Source organism: Lycorma delicatula, chromosome 10, assembly GCF_047948215.1.
Source record: "Lycorma delicatula isolate Av1 chromosome 10, ASM4794821v1, whole genome shotgun sequence".
Classification (NCBI taxonomy): Eukaryota; Metazoa; Arthropoda; class Insecta; order Hemiptera; family Fulgoridae; genus Lycorma; species Lycorma delicatula.
Window position 1 is genome coordinate 99,393,241 of NC_134464.1, and position 25,523 is coordinate 99,418,763.

Sequence of the window (25,523 nt, forward strand, 5' to 3'; positions counted from 1 at the left end):
CTACTCTTCACTTACACTCATATATATCATTCTCATTTATCTTCTGAAGTAATATGTGTCTGTGATTCCCGGAGGCTAAACAGGAAAAAAAACCCGAACATTGGTAATTTATGAATAAGCGGTTTACTGACCATTATACATTGCACGCCTCACAGTTCTGTTGAGAAGAGCCAAATGAATGGGTGTAGATTACCTTTGTGTGCCCAATCCTCAGCCGAGTTAGGAAGACTTGGTCTCTTCTGTTGTTTGGGATAAAAATTTTCTTGAAGACGTCCTCTCCGATGTCACGTAAGGCGGTGGGTGGACTCAGCAGCCAGAACTTATTCCACTGAGCACGTAGCTCGGCACAGACTGTCTTCATATAGTCGATCTCACATGTTTATTCTAATCGAAGGATATTTGTTGCCGTTCTCTTTGCAATCTTATCAGCTCGATCGTTATCAAGAATGCCGCAACGACCTGGGACCCAATTACAAATACTATTGATTATTTGAATAATGGCTTCAGATCGTCTCAAGTTCTCAAATACATTCATAGAGTCAGTTATTATCAGGAAGCTGACGTCACTGCCGGTCGGTCTCAATAACACTCGGCAGTATGAATTGCGTAGGCCTCACAAAAAAAACAAAAAACAGAGGAATAGGCACTAAGCTTATATATTATCTCGTTATCAGAATATTATTGAACAGTCACACCCCCTCCCGAGATAGAGGCGTCTGTATTGATGTGTGTGTTTTTCTCAGTTATCTCGCTAGGTTGATTCGTAGCAGTTCGGTATGTTGGTGCCGTTTACATCTTCCAGGAAATAAATATTGAATCTTTATAGAAAAGCATGCAGCCAAGGAACGCCGCATCCTATTTCCGTTCCGAGATTCCTCGGAACAGACTGGCCTACTTCTTGGTGATAGAGAAACTGTCTGAGATCAAAAGGCTGGGGTAAGTACTTTTCATATCGAATTGTTAAATACGGTCAGGTCTGATTGCCTGTCTTGAGCAGTTGGAAAGGTGGGACCTGCTGACGCGTATTTCATAACCTGGTATTTCCTCCATTATAATTTTTTAATAAAAGAGCTTTATCATTTTGAAAAATTAGATTATTTTTATTTAATCGTTTAGTTTAATTTAAAAAAAATAATGTTTATTTTGTAAAATGTTTACAGTAATTTTAAACGCTCAGCTGTTTTTTTATTTTATTTTTTATTGATACTTATGTATTTTCCTGATATCATAGGTCTAGAGCTATGCTGCAAGAAGGAAAGTATAGCAAGTCAAAAAATCTGATGTGGACATTACATGACTTCCTTTTACGCCAATAAAATTACAGGTATTTTTTGTATATATTATTATTATTATTATTATTATTATTATTATTATTATTATTATTATTATTATTATTACGATTTTACGGCCAACATGGGACCACTTAAGTCAATTTTAGTTATTTTAGATATTTTCTGAGAAAAGCGTGTTATTTTACTCTTCCGAGCTGTCCAGTATTTCTTCATCCGTTCAGATCTTGCTTTCTTATATATATATATATAAGAAATCATTTTGTATATATATATATATATATATATATATATATATTTTATTATAATTTTTAAAAATAATTTTCTTTTTTTTATTATTGAATTATTATTTATTGTAAAACTTTTTTCAATCAGAAGTTAATACTTATTAATAAATCAATATATTCCAATTAAAAAAAGTCGGAAATGAAGTCGGATTCGAACCGATGTGCCTTCCCCTTATAAGATCCAAATATTTAATTAAAAAAATTTTATTGGGCTATAACTTAGATCCAGTGAAAATAAGTACAACATATGATACTTCATTAAAATGCTCTCAGTAAGGATTTATTACTGCAGTTACGAAAAAGTCCAAAATCCAATTTTTTTGAATTTTGGGGTTTTTTTTACACTTTTGATCCAGTCGATTTCAATCAAAAGGGAAGGTACACAACTAAATGTTACAACAGTCCTAAATCCAAAATTCAACATTCTACGGCTAATCGTTTTTGAGTTATGCGAGATACATACTTACATACATGCACGGACGTACAGATATCACACCGAAACTTGTCAAACTGGATTCAGGAATGGTCAAAATGGATATTTCCGTTGAAATCTGAAAACCGAAATTTTTCGCGATTACAAGACTTCCTTGTAATAAGGTATGGTATTTTTTCTCATTTATCGACGTTTCATGATCCAGGCTCCGAAACCAAAAAATAGTGGGGGGATAATGTTTGTACGTACGTGTGTTGATGTATTTGAAGCTTAATAACGTTTGATTGGATAAACCAATTTTGATGAGATTTTTCACACAGACATGTGTAAACTGGGCAATTTCATGGTAAATTTTTGGAGTCAGTATCTCCAAAGGATGGAGTAGATATTTGGGTTCCATTATATCAAAATTTTGCAAACACTTTTTATTAATTAGGCACAGGCGTGCATAATTATCTTACCATTTTTTTTTTGTTTTTTTTGTTTGTTTAATAACAATTATAATTACAATCGGCTCTCCTGCGGAGCCATAAGTAAGTTTCCTGACAAAAGCACGTGATAAGAAGGTCCTTAAGGAACCCCCAAAATAAATAATGCACAATAAATAGTTGCAAGCAAACTTAAAGTCAAATATGAAATTTCAATCTCAGTCATAAATCACAAACCATTAATTTCAGCACCATATAGTCCGCAAAACGAACATTAATAACAAATAAAGAAGAAAAAGAAGGAAAAGTAACAAGATATTAGATACGACACCACTAAACTTAACGGTGTTAGATTCCAAACTTTTACGCAGACCCTAAGTCGAGTACATGGGCTCGTTTCAACCGTCGGACGTCTCTGCTGTTATCGAGTAGATTAATTGCAAAGTGGTTTACATGATTGTGTAAACTCGCTGCTGTGTAATCTCACGAACCGATGGGAGCTCCAGATAATTATCTTACCATTTAAAAAAAGATTCTCCCAAAACTCTCCCTTCACCAAAAATCAACCAAAGAAATTTTGTTAATTATTGAATATTTTTTAACTGAATTAATTTTGTCTTTTTAGGCACAGTAGTACTGCAATTGGCCCCCAAAAAAACTTGGGGGAAATATTTTGGGTGGAGGAGCCGATAAGTTGTAAAATATTTTTTTTTTTTTATTTTTCATGTCTTTTTAGATTTATTTAAACTTTTAATAATATTATTACCGTAAAATAATGTCATAATTCATACTCAACCTCAACAAACGTTCCTAGGTAATTGGTTGTGCATTTATCGGTGGAATTTTTTAGTTTCTTCATTTAATGTAGATTAATCAAATTATTTTCTTGGGAAGTGGTTTTGGCCGTGAGGAGAGTAGATTAAAGTAAAAATAATTACGAATTTTTGAGATTTTAAAACTTTATCATTATTTTTTCATTTTATAAAAATAAATAACCAGTACTAGGAAAGTAATAACTTTGTTGTCAGCTTTTATTTATTCATATATATATGAAATTGCGTTTGTCTATACACACACACAAAATACACCCATTCCTGGCAGTAGCTGGAAAACTGGTTGGAGAAGACGAGATATATATATATATAAATGTTAATTTATTGTTTGTTTTTAGAAAACTTTTATCTTTTATAAAATTTTAAACATAGAAATTGTTTTTTACAAGAATTTTGTTCCGGGGAGTTGATTCAGGATAATTTATAACTGCTGGTAATCAGAATAACATCGATTAATCTATTTGTGTTAGTCTCGTTATTATCATTATCAATGAATTAAGCGCCCAATAAATCGCTTTAAAATAATGATTATAAATTTAAGATAAAATTATTTCTCTTTATTTTATTCTATTTTATTTTATTTCTGAAATTTAAAAAAAGAAGTAAAGTGAAGTCTTTCTTTTAATTAATTTTCTTTATAAAAAAATTTAAACATATGCACAATTAGTTTACTAATAATTATATTTTTTGTTAATCCAATTGATTTAAAAATTATCCGGTCTGGATACTTTCCTAATTAATAGGCCCGATTTTCAGTTAACTGGTAATTTTTTCGAAAATGATTACTTAAAAAAATAATTATAATAAAAATAAAAAAATGTTAAAAATCAACCAATTGTTATGTCATGGATTTATAAATAAAAATATGTATTCTTGCTAGTATTGTAGTTGTAGATTTCGAATAAAAAAATTAATCGACACCTTGTCTTTTGGGTTACTGTTTATAATAGCAGATATAAGATCGATATTATTAGTGATGCTTTCATTTATTATAAAAAAATAAATAAATTACTTTTTTTTTAATTTTTGTCTAAAATAGCCTCTTCTTTGAAGACTGTCGATAATAAAAAAAGAAATCATTGTTTAAAAGAAAATTTTGTGAGAACAAATTTATACGGCTACTGGCTGGTCAGAGAAAGCTGCTTGCTCGCACTTCTCGTCTAGCTAGGGAGTTACGGTCTCTGGACTACTACTGTATTCATTATCCCCATATTTGTAAGAATAATTTTTATGAATAACAATTAAAGCCTGTTCATTTTATAATAACTTTCAGTGTATTGTAATTTCTGCAGAACAGTTTGGTCAGTACAGTACTCGAAACTCTGAGTGATGCGGGTTTCTATACAGTCAGTGTCCTACTTTAAAAGTAGTAGTTATAGCTAGTTACCCGTCCTTAGTACGGGTAAAAGGTATTTTTTCATGGTTCTAACCGTTACCCGAAAAACACTCAAGGAGGTGATCGTGTTTTCTTTCTCATTTTTCAGTTTTTCTTTTTTTGCCTAGCAACCGTTGGCAGGTGCGACCAGTCACATCGCAAATACAGTAACAGTGCCAGTGGTTGTTCGATTGAGTCGCCTTTCAATGCACCGTATCACATTTAAAGCTACTTTTCTCCATAACCAAATGAAATATAGAAAAAGACAAAACAACTTTTTTTGTAGAAAATTAATTTCAAATACTGCCAGTGGTCTGCAGATTCAATTTGACAAATGGTTTGGAATATTAAATTTGAATATAAGCAAAGAACATAAAAGCTGGTTGTTATAGCAAGTCATTAAAATGACTACCATCTGGAAACGTTTAACATCTTGGTTTAATTGGTTCAATAGTTTTTCGTGAAAAAGTAACAAATTCACTGAAAGTGTTTCTAAAATGATGGGCTGGCAATACTTTTTCATATCCTCTGAAGTATACCTTACGCTGGTTCCAGAGGATAAAAAAAACGTTCCCATGTCTGAAAACAGGTGTTTTCAGTTTGAACGAAACTTTGATGAATTTTATTGCTTGTCATATTTTACCATAGTTTTAGTAATAAAGTGAATGTTTCTTGAAAAAACGCTCTTTCCTTTGATAAGATTGTTTCAATTTTTTAGTCCATTTTGTTTAGTTTATTTGGTTCAAACATATTCGTTCAAAACTTACAGTATCTTCTAAATGAGAAAATATTACACAAACATTATTTATAATATGAAAAATTCAATTGCCAAATCGGAGTATGAAATCAGAACGTTTCAGATTTTTCTAAATATTAAAATTTTAGTTTCTTTGTTAGTAATTAATTCGCATTAATAACTCTCTCTCTCTCTCTCTCTCTCTCTATATATATATATATATATATATATATATATATATACAAGTATGGTAAAGATGAAAGGTATTTTTAATTAAATAAAAACAAAATTTATCATTCACAATCATTTTTTTCCATAAATACACAATTCTACATACTTAAATTTAAATAAATTTGGTACATTACATGTACAGTAATAATAATAATAAGTAATATTAATAATAATTCATTCTCATAATAATAGTAATAATAAATAAATAAACAGTCACATTTTTTATAATAATAAAAAAAAATAATAATTATAATAATAAATGGCAAAAAAAAAACAATCGTAACTTATCCAATTCATACGTAATTACAGAAAATATTACTGATTAATGTTATTCTTATTATTATTATTATGGGTAGATAAAATTAATTTATTAATAAATAGGATTTTCACACGCGATCAATAATTCATAATAATATAATTAAATAACAATATTTATTACAATATGTCCATTTTTTACGTCCCATTTTTATTTTATTTTATTTTTTTTTTTTATATACCACACTACTTACATTATTAAAAGGGGGTTGATTTATAGGTTACCCTGATTTTTGGGCCCCCCTAATAAAGGAACTTATTTGGCCAAAACGTTTTTATAACAGAACAAAATATATACTAAAAAATTAAAATTTTTATTACGAACAATTTCCTAATAAGCTATTACATATTATAATTTACAATATTAAAAATTTAATTTATTTCAAATCATATAAATATTGTATGAGTTTTTAAAAATATTTATGTTAAATAACTTAAAACAATTTAAGTAATATATAAAAAAAAAATCTAGAATCGAATGTAATTTAACGATTGATATTAAATAAAAATATTAACCCTATTGTGTATTTATTATATATTTTTTTTAAAAATATAACACAATTAACATTTTTGAAGTATACATTACTAAACTTTTATTTATTTATTTTTTTTCTAAATAAAAAACGAAGCACTTTATTTTTAATGGTATACATATTTTATTAAATTAATAAAATATAAAAAATAATAAACAGGAATAATTTATAACAATTTTAATAAAATAATTTTAAAAAAAATATCGCGAGATCGAATAATAATTAAATACTCGTTTTAAGTAATAATTTATATAGTAGTAATAACTAGAAAAAAGGTAAGAAAGATGACGTTGAGTTTGATTAGAATAGTAGTGTTGATATGGTAACGCACGTTGTCAGTTCATCACGTTGCCATGGTTTCTAGGAAAGCGAGGCGTAGATCAAGTTCCGAATGAGCTCGCTATAACACAGTATTGGAACATATTGAACTGACGACATGGGGTTCCATAGCGACAGTTGCTACTGTGCTTATATATTTTTTCTAGAAATTAAAACTATATTTATGTAATAAATTATTAAATAATAATTACGTACAAGAATAATATTAAAAAATAAAATGAGCTTACGTAATACACGATGAATCATTAAAAATACATCTTTATACAAAATAATTAGGAATTATAAATTTACAGCAGGTTTTTTTTAAGTACTATCTTTTTTTCCTTTATGAATAAAAATTTATCGTAAAACATAAATTCTGTTCAGTATTTAGAATTTCAAACAATATTAATAATAAAAAAAAAAGTTTATGAATATTTTTATTATTAATGAAAAGGAAGAAATATAAGTAATTTGCATTTTTTCTTTTACCCTGACATTAATATTACAATCGGTCACTATAATAGTATTTATGAATTAATTTAAATCATTAATATAATTTTTTTTTACAATTAATTACAATAATTTTGGAAATCTATATAATATAATTATTATAAAATGTCGTGACACATAGAATCTACATTTTAATAAATAGTTATTTATTTATTTATTATCAATAATAATAATATTAGAAATTATTATTATTAGAAATAATTACAGTAATTTTATTATATATTACTTTTACCCTGTGTAGAATTTTCTATCATTATTACAATGGAAGTATAATTATAATAGCTGGGTGGGGTGGTAGAGGGAAAATTGTTGAAAAATTTTCTGAAAATGACATATTTATTTATAATTTTTTTTTACACATGTAATAATTTATACATAAAACGAATAATATTAATTATATACATTTAACGTATTTTTCCGAATATACATTATTGTAATTTATTGGAAGTTAATGACTTCTAAACAAAAACGATATTCATACACCCTAAAATCAAGTAATAATTTATTTATTAACTCGTAAATGTATAAAATCACAATTTTTAAGTACAGCAGTTTAGACTATTAAAATATTTTCTAATTGAACTAAATTTATACATTTTTTATTGAGGACAAGTATATGATAAAATATTCGTTATATATTGTATAAATTTCACCTTTATTTTCAACAAATTTAAGTGAGATAGTATAACCTATAATGATATACTTATAAAAAAATTAAACGAAATTTATTTATTTCTATTTAACTGAAAAAGTAAATCTTTCTTACATCGTAAAGTAAACATGTCTACTAGAGAAAAAAGTCTTGGTTTTTTTTAAATGTTGAAAAACATACTAATAAAAATAATAATGTTGGGGTTTTATGGGGAATTTATTTTTTTTATGGGAATTTATGTAATTAAAAAAGAAATACGGTAGTAATTTTTTTCTTTTTGCTATACATATTTTGCGATTTACTTTTTATTGATTTTTGCATCTACATATAAATTTATTCGTACATGAAAAACCCTATTTTATTGCAATGAAATTTAAGTTTTCGTTAGACAGAAACCTTAACTGTAAAGAGATAAACTACATTTTTATTTATTTAAATTTCTTAAAAATATATTTTTACAAATATTAATATTATGTTATATTTGACTGGAAAAATCTATTAATAAATTCAAAATATTTATTATTTTTTTGGTCTTGTAATCACTCGGGAAGACATTTTTAATTAAACCTTTTAATTTTTTTTAAATTTTGATATTCAAATTTTCAAAATATCAGTTGAAAATCTTAGTGCGTTAAGAATTTACTTCATATTAATATGCAGTTACACTTTTGATTTAGGCTACCGTTATAAAAATTTAGCATAAATAAATTTACCGCGTTCTATTTCCCTAAATAATCAAATCATAAAAAATATAAAAAAAATTAAATTTAAAACCTTTTTCATCTGTAGCAATATTAACAAATATATTAATAATTTATGTAATTACAAAAGAAAAACTGTAGTCATTTTTTTCATTTTACTATACATATTTCGTGATTTATTTTTTATTGGTTTTTGCATCTACGTATAATTTTACTCGTACAAAAAAACGAAAATTTATAGTTCATGTTTATAAAGGATTATTAACTTTGTGGTAAATCTTTTTCTTATTACTAGATTTCTAAATGTACCACACTTTATTTCCAGTATGAAATTATAGTTTAATTTTATCTCAACATTACTAAAAGATTTTGAAATTCTTGAAAATGTCGAATTACCGTTATGTATAAAATTTATTTCATTAAACTAGATTATAATCAATTTATTATTACGATGAGGACTATAACAGGCGCCGTTTATTGTTAGGGGATAAAGAAATTCACGATCTTTTATTTACGAATATATCCAAAAATTTAGATCACAATACAAACAGAGGTTAGAGAAACGTGTAAATTATCTGGCAGTAAATCTATTGGACAACAACGATGACATCAGGCGACTAAAACGTTTCCATTTACTGGACCTGGGAGATGTAACTAGAGAAGTGACCGGGAGAATAAATTTAAGAATGGGAACAAAGGATGAGACTGTCACTGTGAATTGATCGTCACGTTGGAAGTCTAAGAATTATAGTTAATTTTATTTACCGACCAATACTTATTTTATCTATACTGTTGTTTACTTATATTTTAGTATTGATGACATTTTTTCCTGTCATTTATTTCTAGTGCTATGTTAAGATTGAACTTTACTTGGCTCACCCGTACAAGTGGATTTTCTATATGCGAGGTGTTTTACTTTTAATGAAGGATTTCGTCAAGGACCTCTCTTCATGAGATTATTATTAATCAAATTTATTTATTGTCCTTTGTGAGGCACCGATTATAAACGCTAACCGATAGACAAAAAAGAAAAAAAAATATTCGGGAATTTTGTGCATTTATTATCTTTTTACGTATAAAAATTTTTCAATAGTATATTTGTTATAGAAATACCAAAATTAAGTTATATTCCTTAAATTTATTTGGATTTAATACATTCTATTAAACTAGTTTTTTTCATGTTTTGTTATTATTTTTTATTAAATTTTAATTATTAATATTTCTAAAATTCACAATTAGGTTCGTGTTAACTAAATTTTGAGAACAATATATTATATAAAGTTTTTTTTACGAATTTCAATAAATACATGCATAACTTGTCCTCGTATTTGTTTAACAATTTAAAGTTCTTTTTCTATCAATTGTAAATTGATAATACATTTTATGAATTTTTCTATTTTAATTACTTATTAGCTTTTTCTTATTTAACTATGATAAAGGAAATAATCATAAATATATGAAACACTCAATTCGAATTAAAAGTATACATATATATATTATTTATGCATAATATATATATTTAAGTATAATAATCATGTAGATATATATATATATATATTTATATAATATTTATATCATTTAACTATTTACAAAATGTTGTCTTTTTAATTAATTAATAATAATATAAATTTTACATAACAGATTTTTTTTTTAATCATTAATTTATGTACATTTAAATTTCTTACAATGATATACATACATACATATATTCATTTACACTAATATATTTATAATAATAATAATAATAATAATAATACAACAATAAATAGATAACCCATAAAATAACATAACTAGGCAAGGCATAACGTTGCCCCATTTTATTACTAAAAAAAATAATAATATTAATGATAATGATAAAAATCAGGTGCAAATTTCCCAACAAAACACAAAAAGAATGTTAAAAACTAATAAAAATACATGTAACAATAACGAAATTAAAAATAATACAATAAACTCAGAACACGTTAAAAAAAAGAACATATCTAATAATAGTAATAATGTTTGATTTTTATTTAATCTAAAAATACTATATAAATAACAAAAAAATATATATATATCATTTTTTATTTTGTATTAATGGAAAAATATAATATAATAATACAAAATGTGTATATATTAAAATTAGTTTTTTTATTTATTTAACATTTAAATACAGTCTTTGATATGGAATTTTTCGTAAGAAATTAAGAAATGCTATAATCTGCGGAATGTATTGTATTATAAATGAAAAATAAATTAATGGAATTATGTAATTAAAATATTTCCAGGTCTTGTTTTTGAAAAAAAAAAAAAATATATATATATATATATATATATATTTAAATAAAAAAAACCTCGTTTATCCAGGTTTGACTGAGTCACAATATGTAGAACATCCATTTTATTTTTCATTATAATTGGAGAGAATCATGTAATGAAATTATTTAATTGATAAATATTTTCTTAAATGGAAACTATGTTTTCTATTATTACTTTATTTAATAAATCATCAATTTTCAATAGCATTTGCTTTTTATTAAATTATATTTTATAGAATCAAGAAATAAAACAATTTGTCCAATAAATCAGTCCCGAGATTATTATTATGTAACCGATTCCTTTTATTACATTCCGTATTCAAACGTCTAAGAAGATCTGATATATAAGTCTCAACTTATCATTGGTAAAAATAAGGAGTGGTTTCCAATATAATTTTAATCGAGTCGAATATACTAGTGAAGTGTGTTTACCCCATTAAAAAGAAGATTATATTCGGTCTTACATGTAACCCATTTTGTATTTATACTAATTGTTTGTATTCAGTTATATGTTAAAGATAGATAATCTTAAAGAAAGCTATTCTGATTGATGCTTCTTGAATAATTTTTTCAGTATAATTTTATTTATAATAAAGATAATACTAACGTAACGGAAAGCTACGAACTGATTTTACTTAATTTTTGAAGTTATACTTCTTTTGGCTCGTTAGAAGAACCTGATCGGAGTATATTTTCAGCGAGTTACGGAAGTTGTGCGCGCCGATGTAACACACAATGAAAATTTGCGCAGGCCCAAGCGGATCAGATTGTTCGCACATGCGTGTATTGTCTAATTCAGTCAGTAGTTCAATGTAATTAAGTAATTAGCACGTATTGTAAACATAAAAGAAATTTAGTCGTAATAAATATATATTTATATACACGGATTTCTGAAGACGGATATTTTAAACCGTGAATATTTTTGTTCATATTCATAAAAATTTATTGATATTTCAGCGTATATATATATATATATATATATATATATTTTTTTTTGTGAAAATTATCTATCAAGATTTGAGGTTTATTTATGTAAGTATTATTTTTTATGAGTAAAATTATATATTTTAATGATACAGAAAATAGCACACATCAGATAAATTCTTGATTTTGCATAAATATTTTATATTTACCTAAAACAAATTTTTTGATAACATACATTATTATAAAATAAAGCTATTTGTATCGTATTTTTCATATGATAATCCTCGTACCTATTCAATCGTCATCCGAAAAATTAATGGACTACACTAATCGAAATATATTCGATGAACTTTGTTTTATTTGACAACAAATATATTTTAAACGGTATAAAATAAATATTTTTTAATTTAATTTAAACAAAGTTATTTATTCAAACTTTTATTCATGGTATCTAACGTCGTCTATCGATCGTTTGACATAGTTCAAATTTGATTGAATGCATAAAAACTTATTTTTTTATTCACACCAAGGAAGTATAACTTCTTACTTGCGTACATAAGTACGCACGAATTTTTTTTTAATGAAATGATACGTTATATTTATAATCTGCACTCAAAGGAGAAAAATTAATAGCATATGATCATAAAACAATATTTTCAGTAGATTTATATTTTACGTGGGTATAGAAATATTGTTACTTATTCTTATAGAAAAATAATATTAGTTAATAAAACAAACAAAAAAATTAATATATTTTTTTTTTAATATTTATAATTATTATTTACTTAATTTCTGCCCAAGAAAATCTAGTTTGAATACATCTTCAGCTACGATCTCCGTTGAAAACGTACTGGAATGGTTTATTTATCATTTTTCTTTTTTTTTTTTTTTTTTTAATTTTCCTTGTTAAAAATAAAATATTGAAGTAAAACATCGAATTGTTAAAACAATTTTAGTTTTGTATTTTTCTAGCTAAATCAACCATATATTGGCGTGATATCATTATTTCAAAAAAGTAATAGATTCAGAATAATGAGTATATTAGGAATCTATGGATAAACGGATTTTACGAAGTCATGTAGTGAAAAAAAAAAAAATATATATATATATATATATAAATTTTAAATCTGTTGAAAAACTGAGAAAAACTTTTAAGTAATTTTACAAAGCAATAACAAATAACAAGTTTCTAGTATGATATACAGATTAAGAAAACTATTTTGTAATGTAGTAATAATATAAATGTATTAATAATATTTATAATATACAAAAATGAAATATTTTTAACAAAACAATTTTCTTTTCTTAATAATAATTAACCAAAGACAACCAATTTATTTAAGTACATATTTTTAAATAAAATAATATTTTTAGAGATATTAAAAAATTAAATAAAAACTATATATTTTATTATATAATTTTACATAAAAATTGCTTTGGTATCAGTTAAAATAATAATAATAATAATAATAATTATATAAACAACAATAATTACATTGAGTATACATCGGTGAGAAATAATGCAAAATTTTCTCTCACATAAACACTCAAAAATAGTAGAATTTTTTTTTAATTATCACATTAAATACATTAATAAAACAATATTACGTAACATAATAGTATATAATTAATTTTAAGTCCCAAAATAATTACATTAAATATATATATATTTTAATTATAATACGAAAATAAAATTAATTACATGCACAGTAATTTAATTAAATAATACCATAAATTTATTTAATAATAATAATTGTATGGAACTTATTTAATCGATAGTTATTGAGTGCTGGTTTTTTTTTTAATTTCAATAAAAATTACTTTCAATAACATTGGACGTTATTGCTAATTTACGTTTACCGATGTCGTTTTTGGTAGTTCTGTATTATATTTTTCTTTACCTCAATTCTCCATAGCTTTCTTAAAATTATGCTTCTTTTTTTTTTTAAAAAAAAAGGCTCCTTATTTCAAATATTTCTTTTTTAATTTCATCGACTAGCATAAGAAGGCTTAATATTATTAATAAATTTAATAAAATCGAGGCATCTTAATAAGTTAAAATAATTTAGCAACGGCGAGGAAGAATTAGTTCGTTCCTGCTTGGCCGGGATGAATCTCCGCCCTCAGTAAATGCTTTGTAGGGGGAGCTGGCGGAAACCACCCCAGGGAAAAAGTCATGTGGTGTCTTTCGACGCAGACGCACTCGAATCGTCATCTCCGCTCAGTATCGCAGGAAGCATATGTCCTCCGGATTTGTTATTTTGATTGACTACACATTTTCTCATATGTTTCTCCAGCGTGGAAGGAACGGAAAACGGCATTTCACAAAAACGACACCTATAAACATCTTTACCTAATCTTCCGTGGGTCTTCATATGCCTTGTCAATTTTGAACTCTGAGCGCAGGCGTAGGAACACAGTTCGCATTTATACGGTTTTTCTCCCGTGTGGGATCTCCGATGTACGGTAAGATTGCTGCAGTTCTTAAATACCTTACCGCAATACTCGCACGTATCGTTTCGTCTGTTTTCTTTTTTTAACGTATGTCCCGGGAGACCAAGGTTCATAGCGGCAGCCGCAGCCGCTGCCGCCAATGAAGCACTTGGCCCCGGCTTAGGTCCGTTTTTTAGTAAAGCGCTCTCGGAATTACCTTTTGATCGTGACGTCAATAAATCCATCGGCGATTCACCGCCTGGGTATAAATGATCACGATGATGCGCTGTCATAGCCGGCAACCATAATCCGGCGTATAAACTATCTCTGTCACCAGGACCCCTTCCGAGATGTTGATTTTCTAAATCTAATTTGAGTCTTTTACTTGTAGCGTCAAACGGATTATCAAAGGGTGACGGTCCGAATAATCCGTGCGGACCACCGACAAGATCTAGCGGCGGTTGTCCGGATATAATGTTTTTTGCAAATTCTTCTCTCAAACGTAACGCTGCTGATTTAACACTGATACCGTTTTCAGGTATTCGACCCGTCGGTGTTGAGGGTTTATTATTATTATCAGAAATTATAGGAGAACGCTGAAGTAAATCATCTTTTCTTGAAATATGTAGCTGGTGCGAACCGACGCTTTCTTGAAGCGCTTGTTTGTACGCTTCATTATACTGTTGTATATTACTTAATCCGAATTTATCCATCAACTCTCCGACAAGAGAGCCAGATGTGGCAATTTTATCTAATGGCGTCGGCGTAGGAGTCGGTCTAGGCGTACTGGAAGACATTTTATTGGTTTCACTATTATCAGGAGGTGTAGACGAAGTAGATTTTGTCGTTAGATCTTCGGGTGCGTCTCCGCCTAAATCGTCATCTTCATCGCCTTCCTCTTCTTCCAGTTCCATATCTTCCTCCTCTTCCTCTTCTTCTTCTTCCTCTTCTTCTAATTCGTCATCGTCTTCATCTTCGCATTCATCATCGAGAGTCTCAACAGATCCCTCGTTAGAAATTTGATCCGGTGTCGAGTTGGTACTGCCGCCGTTGCCAGCTGCGGTTGCCTCCTCGCCACCGGTCCCCCCGTTTCCCCGGTTCGATGTTCTGTGTATTTTCATATGTCTTTTTAACTTGGAACTTTGAGTGCAAGCGTGATTGCAAACGGAGCACTTATAAGGTTTCTCCCCTGTATGCGTCCGCCTGTGTACGATTAGATTACTTTGGAAACGGAATTTCTTACCGCAAAATTCACACGCTCGAATTCGTTCACCGGATGAATTCACTGTGCTCGAATTAATAGAAAAATCTGTCGGTTTGTCACTATTTGGCGGTGTCGAGGCAGATCTTGGTGTTGATGTTAAATCTACCGAATTGCTTGTGGGTGCTTCTGCCATCTGCGATTGTTTTTCGGGCGGTGTTACGCTTTGGGGTCGGTGCCCAGGTACTGTTAAATTATTATTTGTTGTAGATGCAGAGTTATTATTATTACTAATATTATTGTTATTGTTGTTGTTACTGTTACTGCTATTATTGGTATTGATTATACTGCTGCTACTCGTAATACTTGTGTTATTGGTGGTTAACACAAGGGGAGAAGTTACCGCGCTCGCCGGAGGTTGTTGTGGATTATTGCTAGGACTAGTAAAAGGAGGTGTAAGTTTTCTCGGTGAAGGTGAAGAATTTCCGTTAGCCGCTCCAGGACTAGTTGTACCGGCTAACTGTCGTAAACGCTGGGAATAAAAGTCCAGCTGGGGTTCAAGAGGAATAGAAAGGGAAGGAGGTGGCGGAGGAGGTGGAACGCTGGTACGCGGAGCCGGAGACGGTGGCACTGATGGAGTAGGTCGTTCGCTGGTAGCTCTACTCAAAAGTTCGGTGGTACTTGGAGGCCCAAACGTAGAATGCGGCGGCGGTGCACCTCCAGCAGCTGCGACGGCAGCCGCTGCTGCTGCAAGACCTAAGCCGTGGTGACGGAACTGTTCAGAAACCAATTGCTCCATTCGAAAATGATGTTCGTGGTGACTAGATGGGCGGGCGAAAAGCGAAGTCTGCGCCGAGCCATGGCCAGGTCCCAAAGGCGTCGAGACCGAGGTGGGCGGGAAGGGTGGGTGGCGAGTTGGATCCCCCAGGGGCATCCTCAGTAGTCCGCCCACGCCAAACGGATGATGTAAAGGGTGACTGTGCAGCGGGTCTACCAAAGGCGAGGGCAGTAGGCGCGAGGCCACGCCAGGAGGTGGCAGTGACAGGGACCCCGCGGGGTTGGTAGGCCCGCCGTTCCCGTTTCCCGAACTTGTAGAGCAGCTCGAGGACGAGGAACTGTTCTTTGGAGAACAGCCCGGCGATTCGACGTAGATTTTGATACCGTGACTTGACTGAACGTGTTGTACCAGTCGCCATGCTGAATGTAGTCGCTGTTTACATGTACTACATACATAGTTGCTCGGTTCTGAAACAAAAAAAAATACAAAATATATATTTTATGTAGAATATTTAAACCGATCTAATAAGTAATATATTATTACAGTAAATTTTATTAAAAATTGTCCAATTTAAAAATGATAAATTAATATTCCGTAATACGTTCAATCATCAACAACAGTATCAGTTGATATTCGTCTGCTACGAATCTAAGACTTATCTTTCAAAAATAAAGAAAAACGCTCAACCGACTTTTTTTTACAAATATCTCGTTAACTAATAAATAAATGCAATTGTAAATATGTTTTTTTTTTATTCAGTCGTGTACTGTTGTATTTATATTTTTTGTTAAAAAAATATAGGGAAAATAACAACTTTTATTTAGAAATTACTGTAGTAAACACATTAATAAAATCGTGTGAAATGGTTAATTAGATCTTTATAGTAATAGACATATAAAGCAGCTGCACCGTTTTGCAGAGTAGCATAATTATTGTTTAGCAATGACCACAATGTGATTAGAAGTACTTGACATATTCAATTCATCGTTCGTATGAATAAACTACACGATTGTACTTCAGTTAATGTACCAAACCGGTCTACGGTCAACTAATCTAAAAGCAGGAGAATTGCTGGTAATGCATGTATGTAATAGAATGACAAATGTCCGACGACAAGTCTTGAAATTAATTCAAATAAGTAGAGTGGAGGTCAACAATAACAATCAAAGAAATCATATTTCATTATACAATCACTCCCCTATTTCTACTTCTTATGTCTTTTATTCCTTTAATACGATTCTCTCTTGAATTACATCCCTCCATTTCAAAACTTCTCTTCACCGTACCGTTATTCCAAGTGGGCTGCTGTCGGTTTAACTCATTTCAGAAATCTGTCACAACGTACACCGTCATCGTTTTCCTCCACTCTTCTCTCTCTATCTCTCTCTCTCTTTCCATAATTCCTAAAATTTCTACCCTTCAATTACTCCCTCCCTAAATCATAGTTCAACGTTATACACTCGAATGATTTTTAAATTGCTAACTATCGTTGTCAAAATAATAATTCGTAATTCTTACCACGTTTTCTTTAGCTTTTCTTTTTTTTATGTCTGTATATTTTTATTAATTTACGATAATTATAATTTATTGTTTATGAAAAAAATGTATTGTTATTAAAAATATCATAAAAAAATCATCGTATAATAAAAATATTGTTACAAATTTAAGGGTGAAAAGAATTGAGCATTCTATTATAAATTTTGGCTATGAAAATCTTTTCAGATTTTTTTAATAATTAATCGTATTGGTTGATATCTGAAATCAACTTTTGGTTTGATTCTTAACACACATAGAAATTATATAGCTTTTTATCTACGTTATTAATAACTAGAAAATGTTAATATACACGTACATCCATATGAACATTACCCCAGATTTTTTTTTTTTTTGGGGGGGGGATCCCTGTGTCATGATACGTCGAGAAATACAAAAACAACTCATACCGCATTTTATAACCGATACATACTTTCATTCTCGCAGCATATCTCTCGAACTATGATGCCAGGAAATTTGAAGTCGATTAAATATAAATTTAAGCAGGCTTATTAAATTTTTTATACGTACCGAAGATTACATTTCTTCATTATTTTTTTTTTTATACCTGTCTAAAATTCCATGATATATAATTTTGTAACGGATTATAATGTTAAATTTAAAAATACATATCTAGGATAGAATATCTATTAAGACTTTATCGATTTCCTATTTTTCACAGTGAATTTTTGTTTTTAAAACTGCCAACCGCAAAGATAGATTACACTCACGTTTCTTCCGATTGCGGATTGTATGAAAAGATAAATGTTATCTAAGTCGTATTAAGAAATATAATTATTAGCTTAATTTTCAGAGTTTCTTCCTGAAGAATACTCTAATTTAGGTATACATATATTTTGTATCATTGACAGTTTTTTCAAGAATAATATACTAAGTTAAAATGAAAACCTGTAATAACGTTTTTTATTGATTAAAATCTTATCCAGTTACTCACAAGTTACGTCTTTTATTGTAATAGATATTTCTGAAATATAAATAAATACACTTATTTTAATTTTATTATTTGAATGTAATACTATAGATTTAAAGCGTGACTTGTTGAACTAATAATTACGTCCTATTCGTGTTTTTTTTTTTAATATTATTATTATTTTTTTTAGGGATTTTAAAATGATGACCTATTAAAAGTAAGATTAAGCTTATTTCCTGCCCTGTTGGTTTCTAAATTCATTCAAGCCTATATAAAAATAAAAACTTTCACTTGCAAATTACTCAGCCATTATTTTTATTTATTATTCAATTAAACATTCTTGTTAACTAATCAAATAATATAAAAAAATAATTTAAAGAAAAGAATAATTAAATGGTAATAAAAAAAAATAAAGTTATTTTCTTTACAGTTATTTATCAATTTACAATAATTACTACATTTTTTGTGTTAATTTTTAATTATCGAGTTCATTTTTATTATATTTTCATTTTGAAGGTAAACAGAACTATAAAGTTTTCCTCTATGAAGATTATTTTATCGAAGAGAGAATCAAAAGTCATGCACATCAAAATAATAAAAAAATAAGGCATTAAGTAATAATATTAAGAATATTTATTTATTTTTGCAACATATCCTCAAAATGGCTGCCCCGTTCAGTAATGCATGAACTCTTTTTATCATGTTTGAGGCTATTTTTTGGAGCACGTGTATATTGATGTTAATCTCCGTTCTTATGTTCATCTTTGGTTCCTCCAGTGTATGTGGCCTGTTTTTACAGAACTTTCCTTTAAGATTACTCCACAGGAAAAAATCTGGGGACGTCAAATAGGGTAAACGTAGAGGTCATATTCCTTTAGAGATGATACGCTCGCCAAAAAAACCTCGCTCAAAAAATGTGGTTTCACGAGATATGTGACATGTGGCATGGTAGAACCAACAATCGCGTTCATGATATTCAAAAAGCCCAATAAACTGTATAATGATGACTTAGTACATAACACTGTTCCCTGTAGGTTCAAAGAAAATAGAGCCCACTATTCGAAGATGTGATACAGCACTCTCATTTTCTGAGAGGTAAGGGGTTTTCAGGTAAAGAAAACACGATCAAGCTCTGCAATTCCATAGTTGTCAAAAAATGACCGAATCATTTACAGTACATACGCATTTCTTTATCCGGCTCCTTGAATTCCTAAACAATGCGAACATGATATGAACTAAGCGTGATCGCTTCATCGCTCTCTGAGCACTTTCATATGAAATCTGCCTTCAAAAAGCGCTGCTTTTTGAAAAGCCGCTGCATTGTTAACCTCGGTCAGTTTAGCATCAGTCAAAATGGCCGGTTTCCCGCTTTTCTTCTTGTCTGCAACTGATGCGCAATCTCTAAAACGGGCGATTAATCTCGTTATGTTTGAATTGTTAGGCATCGACACATCCGGATATTTTCCACAAAATTTGTCTACAACAGGTGCATAAGAACGACTGGAAAAAATGATGTTCAACAATGAAAACTCGTTTTTCTTGGGAAAATGGCATTTACCAAGCAATAAACAAAGAACTACTCAAGCATTATGTGATCAATATAAATGACAATGGCGTCTACGTTTGTTATTGTTGTTAATAGTCATGGTGCTATCTTGCGGTAGCCGATACAACTTTTAGAACTATACAACTATTTATACTCTTTAATTTAGGACCTCTCTTATTTAGGATAACATACTTTGTCGCAAGAGGTATTGGTAAAATCTAAGGAATTGATTCAGCACATCAAAATAAACAGAAAAGTTCATTTCTCGCTTCATTTTCCCTGAGTCTACAATTTGTGTTTTTTCAATAAAAATTTATCTCTTAAATAACGGAATGACATATTCCAATAAAATTTGATATGCATATATATGTAACAGAAATGCTATAAACAGGAAGTGCAAACTGGCGAAAGAAGAGTGGATTAAAGAAAAGTGTTCAGAAGTGGAAAGAGAAATGAACATTGGTAAAATAGACGGGGCATACAGGAAAGTTAAGGTAAATTTTGGGGAACATAAATTAAAATCTAATAATGTGTTAAACAAAGATGGTACACCAATATATAATACGAAAGGTAAAGTCGATAGATGGGTGGAATATATTGAAGAGTTATACGGTGGAAATGAATTAGAAAATGGTGTTATAGAGGAAGAACAGGAAGTTGAGGAGGATGAAATGGGAGAAACAATACTGAGATCTGAATTTAAGAGAGCATTAAAAGATTGAAATAGCAGAAAGGCTCCTGGAATAGACGGAATACCTGTAGAATTACTGCGCAGTGCAGGTGAGGAAGCGATTGATAGATTATACAAACTGGTGTGTAATATTTATGAAAAAGGGGATTTCCGACAGACTTCAAAAAAGTGTTATAGTTATGATACCAAAGAAAACAGGGGCAGATAAATGTGAAGAATACAGAACAATTAGTTTAACTAGTCGTGCATCAAAAATCTTAAGTAGAATTCTATACAGAAGAATTGAGAGGAGAGTGGAAGAAGTGTTAGGAGATGAAGTCCTACGCAAGAACTATCGCATGAAAATAAACAAGAACAAAGCAAAAGTAATGAAATGTAGTAGAAATAACAAAGATGGACCAATGAATGTGAAAATAGGAGGAGAAAAGATTATGGAGGTAGAAGAATTATGTTATTTGGGAAGTAGAATTACTAAAGATGGACGAAGAAGGAGCGATATAAAATGCCGAATAGCACAGGCTAAACGAGCCTTTAGTAAGAAATATAATTTGTTTACATCAAAAATTAATTTAAATTTCAGGAAAAGATTTTTGAAAGTGTATGTTTGGAGTGTCGCTTTATATGGAAGTGAAACTTGGACGATCGGAGTATCTGAGAAGAAAAGATTAGAAGCTTTTGAAATGCGGTGCTATAGGAGAATGTTAAAAATCAGATAGGTGGATAAAGTGACAAATGAAGAGGTATTGCGGCAAACAGATGAAGAAAGAAGCATTTGGAAAAATATAGTTAAAAGAAGAGACAGACTTATAGGCCACATACTAAGGCATCCTGGAATAGTCGCTTTAATATTGGAAGGACAGGTAGAAGGAAAAAATTGTGTAGGCAGGCCACGTTTGGAATATGTAAAACAAATTGTTAGGGATTGTAGGATGTAGAGGGTATACTGAAATGAAACGACTACCACTAGATAGGGAAACTTGGAGAGCTGCATCAAACCAGTCAAATGACTGAAGACAAAAAAAAAAAAGATTAAAAAAAATATTTTTTTGATATTTTATTTATGACAACAGTTGTGTACCTACAGATTTGCAGTTATTATAATATATATATATTTATATTTATAATATATATATATATTTATATATATTTGTATATATTACTAGTTGGAGAGCATCTTTTCATAATTATTAAATAAAATCAAATTAAAATCAAGAGTGTAGTAAATTATGTTCAGGTAAATGAACAACATGCATGATTGATTTACTTAAAATTAATTTTATTTGATTTTATGCCTTGACCTCATATTTTTATATAAAAAAAAGTTTTACAATTTAATTTTTAATTTTACTTAATTTTTCATATTTTTAAATTTTGTTTAAGTTTTAGTTTAATTGAATAAAAGTTTAAAATAAAAAGATTAAAGTTTTCAAATTTTCAATAGAATAAATAAATGCATGGTATGTTATTATATTTTACCAATTTGTAATTTAATTTCAGATGAATATTTAATGCAGCTGATGAAGCGAGTAAATCGCGAAAGCGCTCCTGCATGTATATTGGAATAAGGTAAGTCATCCTACTTTATTTATTCTGTACTTTGGTTGATCTAATTAAATAAATATGTTTACATGTAATACAGAGGAGTATGATTCTTAAAAGAATGGATTTAAAAAAAAATAATTGTTTTATGTATATATTTTTATTAATAGAAGATATGAATTATTTGAAGGTAATATATATGATATTTGTCTGTTGTCAAACTGTGATTTTTATAGTAGGATGACGGATACACGAAAATGTTATTTTATTTTGAGTTTTGGTAACGAAAAAGTTTTATAAATAAATTTTACCGAACAGTTGTTTTGATTTTACTGTGCAGTCTATTCGTGTATTGTAATAATAATAATAATAATTATTATTATATATGTTAGATATATGTGTTTTGCGGATTAAATTCAGTTGAGGGCACATAGGGCAGTTCGAGTTTTATTTAATTAGAGGTGTCAGCGAAGTAAGAAAGAGATACATATAGTCACGCGGAGGGAGTAGGGTACGTGTTTGAATTTACGCGTGCGATAGCGTGTCGATACAAAAGCAGCACAGCGGGCAGAGGATGTACGGACCGTGCTCGCGAACAACCGCTTGCAATCACCTACGCTGTGTGACTGCTGCTAGAGGTTTTCAAATAATTGATAAACTTCAGTGACACTTGTTTGATTTAATTGCCCACACCAGATACAGCCTAGTGGATCGCACGCTCTGCACGGCCTTTGTCACGCTAAGCAACTCCGGACGAAATCGACGTCATCATCGTGTCTTTCTGTCTGTTTATTTGTTTTGTCCTTCAATATTTTTCTCTCACTCTCTCTCTCTCATGTTTTCTCATTCATTATGATCTTGCTTTGTATTCAGTAACTAAATTTTTTTAAATTTTATTTTATTTATTTTCTCACAATATTCAAATTAATTTTTGTTTTCTAATTATATATTTCCTATATAATTTTTCAATGAAGATTTTATGAATTAGAAATAAAAATATATATAATTATAAAATTTTCTATAATCATACATTTATATTACACTAAAAATGTCCTATATTGTGATTCGTTTATGCATTATTATAATTTTTTTTGATTTATCTATTTTTGTAATATTATTATAATTTTTTTTTTTTGTAATTACCGATGATTAAATACGACGCGTCTTTATGTTAAATCTCTGAAAATTAAAAAAAAAAAATTACGTAATGTTTAAACATTAAATATTTTAGGATAAGTAATTTTTTATTTGGAAAATTTCATTGATTAAAGGTAAAAAAATCTACCGACACAATTGTAGGACTTTCCCGTTCTATAACTGTGCCACGCAGCTAAAGCCAGGTTCCGGGAAGGTCCTACAACGGTGGATTGTTTCTGATCCACGGCTTACAGGAAAATTTAATTCTAAATATTTATCATTTTATTTAAATTTAATATTTTACGTTTATTTAATTTGATGGTTGTAACTAGAGCGCGTGGGCATACAGTATTTAATTCGCACGGGGTGTGGCGGAACTGGCGGCGACGGTCGGCACTAAAAAAAACTAATGTAATTTCACAACTTACATAGAACAAATTTCATTTGTGGAGTCGGTAACTGGTGTAGCCGCGAGACTTATCGCATCAGGTATTAAAACTACCGGGCGATTGAGTTCGAGATGGATCTCAAACTCAATCTCTGGCCGGGGCCCACCGAGTTACTTCTTTACACTCTATATATTATTAATTTATTTAATTCTACCGCTCACCTGTGACGTCACAACATAGCAGACGGTTACAACATAATTTTTTGAGGTGGGGGTGCGATTATGAAAAAAAAATATTTTTTGCAAACATTGTTATTTTTTAATTTTTAACAAATGTGCCTTACAAAAATATAACCTTAATTAGGTGAAATATTGAGGGTGAGCTTGCTCTGTAGCCTCAGCCCCTTGCCCTTTAAGTTGAAAATTTAATGGCATCAATGCGCCATATATAGAAGTAATCTTACCAAATTTTGGCAAAATCGGTCAAGTAGTTTGGAGATATAAAGTGATTTAGAAACCGACACCAAACACGTACATACGAACATTAACAACCTGAAAATTTTCATCCAGTTTTTGGGTTTCTTAGGTGTCAAAACCTCAAGATCCGGTGAAAACCGTATATGGCAAATTGAACCAATTACAATACTTTATCTTGTAGAGCCGTAACTCTGCTGTAGCCCTATGTAGACGGGAAAGTAAAAATGTTAAAAAAACATCCAAAATTTATGTGCAATGTTTCTTATTTTATTTAAAAAAGTACGCAGAACAGTCAATCTTTTGTTTCGAAATATTAACAAATAAATCAGAATTAAGTCATAAATTATCTTTCATATATATATATATATATATATATATATATATCAATTTATTTAAATTAATCTTTTTATAGTCCATAATTCCTCTGTACGTAAAATTTTAACTATAAATAACTATATATTTTTTCAGCCAATCCCCTAAGTACAGAATTGAATAAACATTCTAACCTTTTTTTTTGGCTTTATTTCCTTTAGATTAGAGCGCTTTCGAGCATAAGCCCATACTCAGCAATGCTTTCTAATTTATATTTACACATATAATTACCATTCAACATCTTTAAATTTTGGTTAGTTTTTATAACCTTGGTTATTGAGTAAAATATAAGAAATTTTAAACCCTTACAGAACATACATTTGTTCAGCTAAAAATGTTTTAAAAACTTTAAAACACTTACTAAAATTTAATTTTTTTTTTTTAATAAAATTTACCAAAATTTATTAAAATTTTCTTTCAGTATGTTGTTTTATATAATGTTAATATAGTATTCAAACTGTAATATTGTATTAACATTATATAAAACAATTGAAAGACAATTTAAACAAAATGGTAAATTTTATTAAAAAACTTTAATCGTAAATGTTAGCGGATGTTTTTAACTTTTTAAAAGATTTTTGACTAAAAAATATATGTTCTGTAAATGTTTAGAATTTCTTATATTTTACTCG

At 29.1% G+C, this 25,523-nt stretch overlaps 1 protein-coding gene across 1 annotated transcript in view; it reads right to left on the minus strand.

The window, feature by feature from the left end:
* Nucleotides 1-13,405: 13,405 nt before the first annotated feature.
* The window catches only part of Cph (BCL11 transcription factor chronophage), a 356,331-nt gene continuing 344,213 nt past the window's right edge, over nt 13,406-25,523 (minus strand). Inside the window, exon 3 of the mRNA XM_075377267.1 lies at nt 13,406-16,744. Coding sequence (XP_075233382.1) covers nt 14,040-16,744 — 2,705 coding nt within the window. The 3' untranslated portion in view covers nt 13,406-14,039. The remainder of the gene's footprint in view (nt 16,745-25,523) is intronic.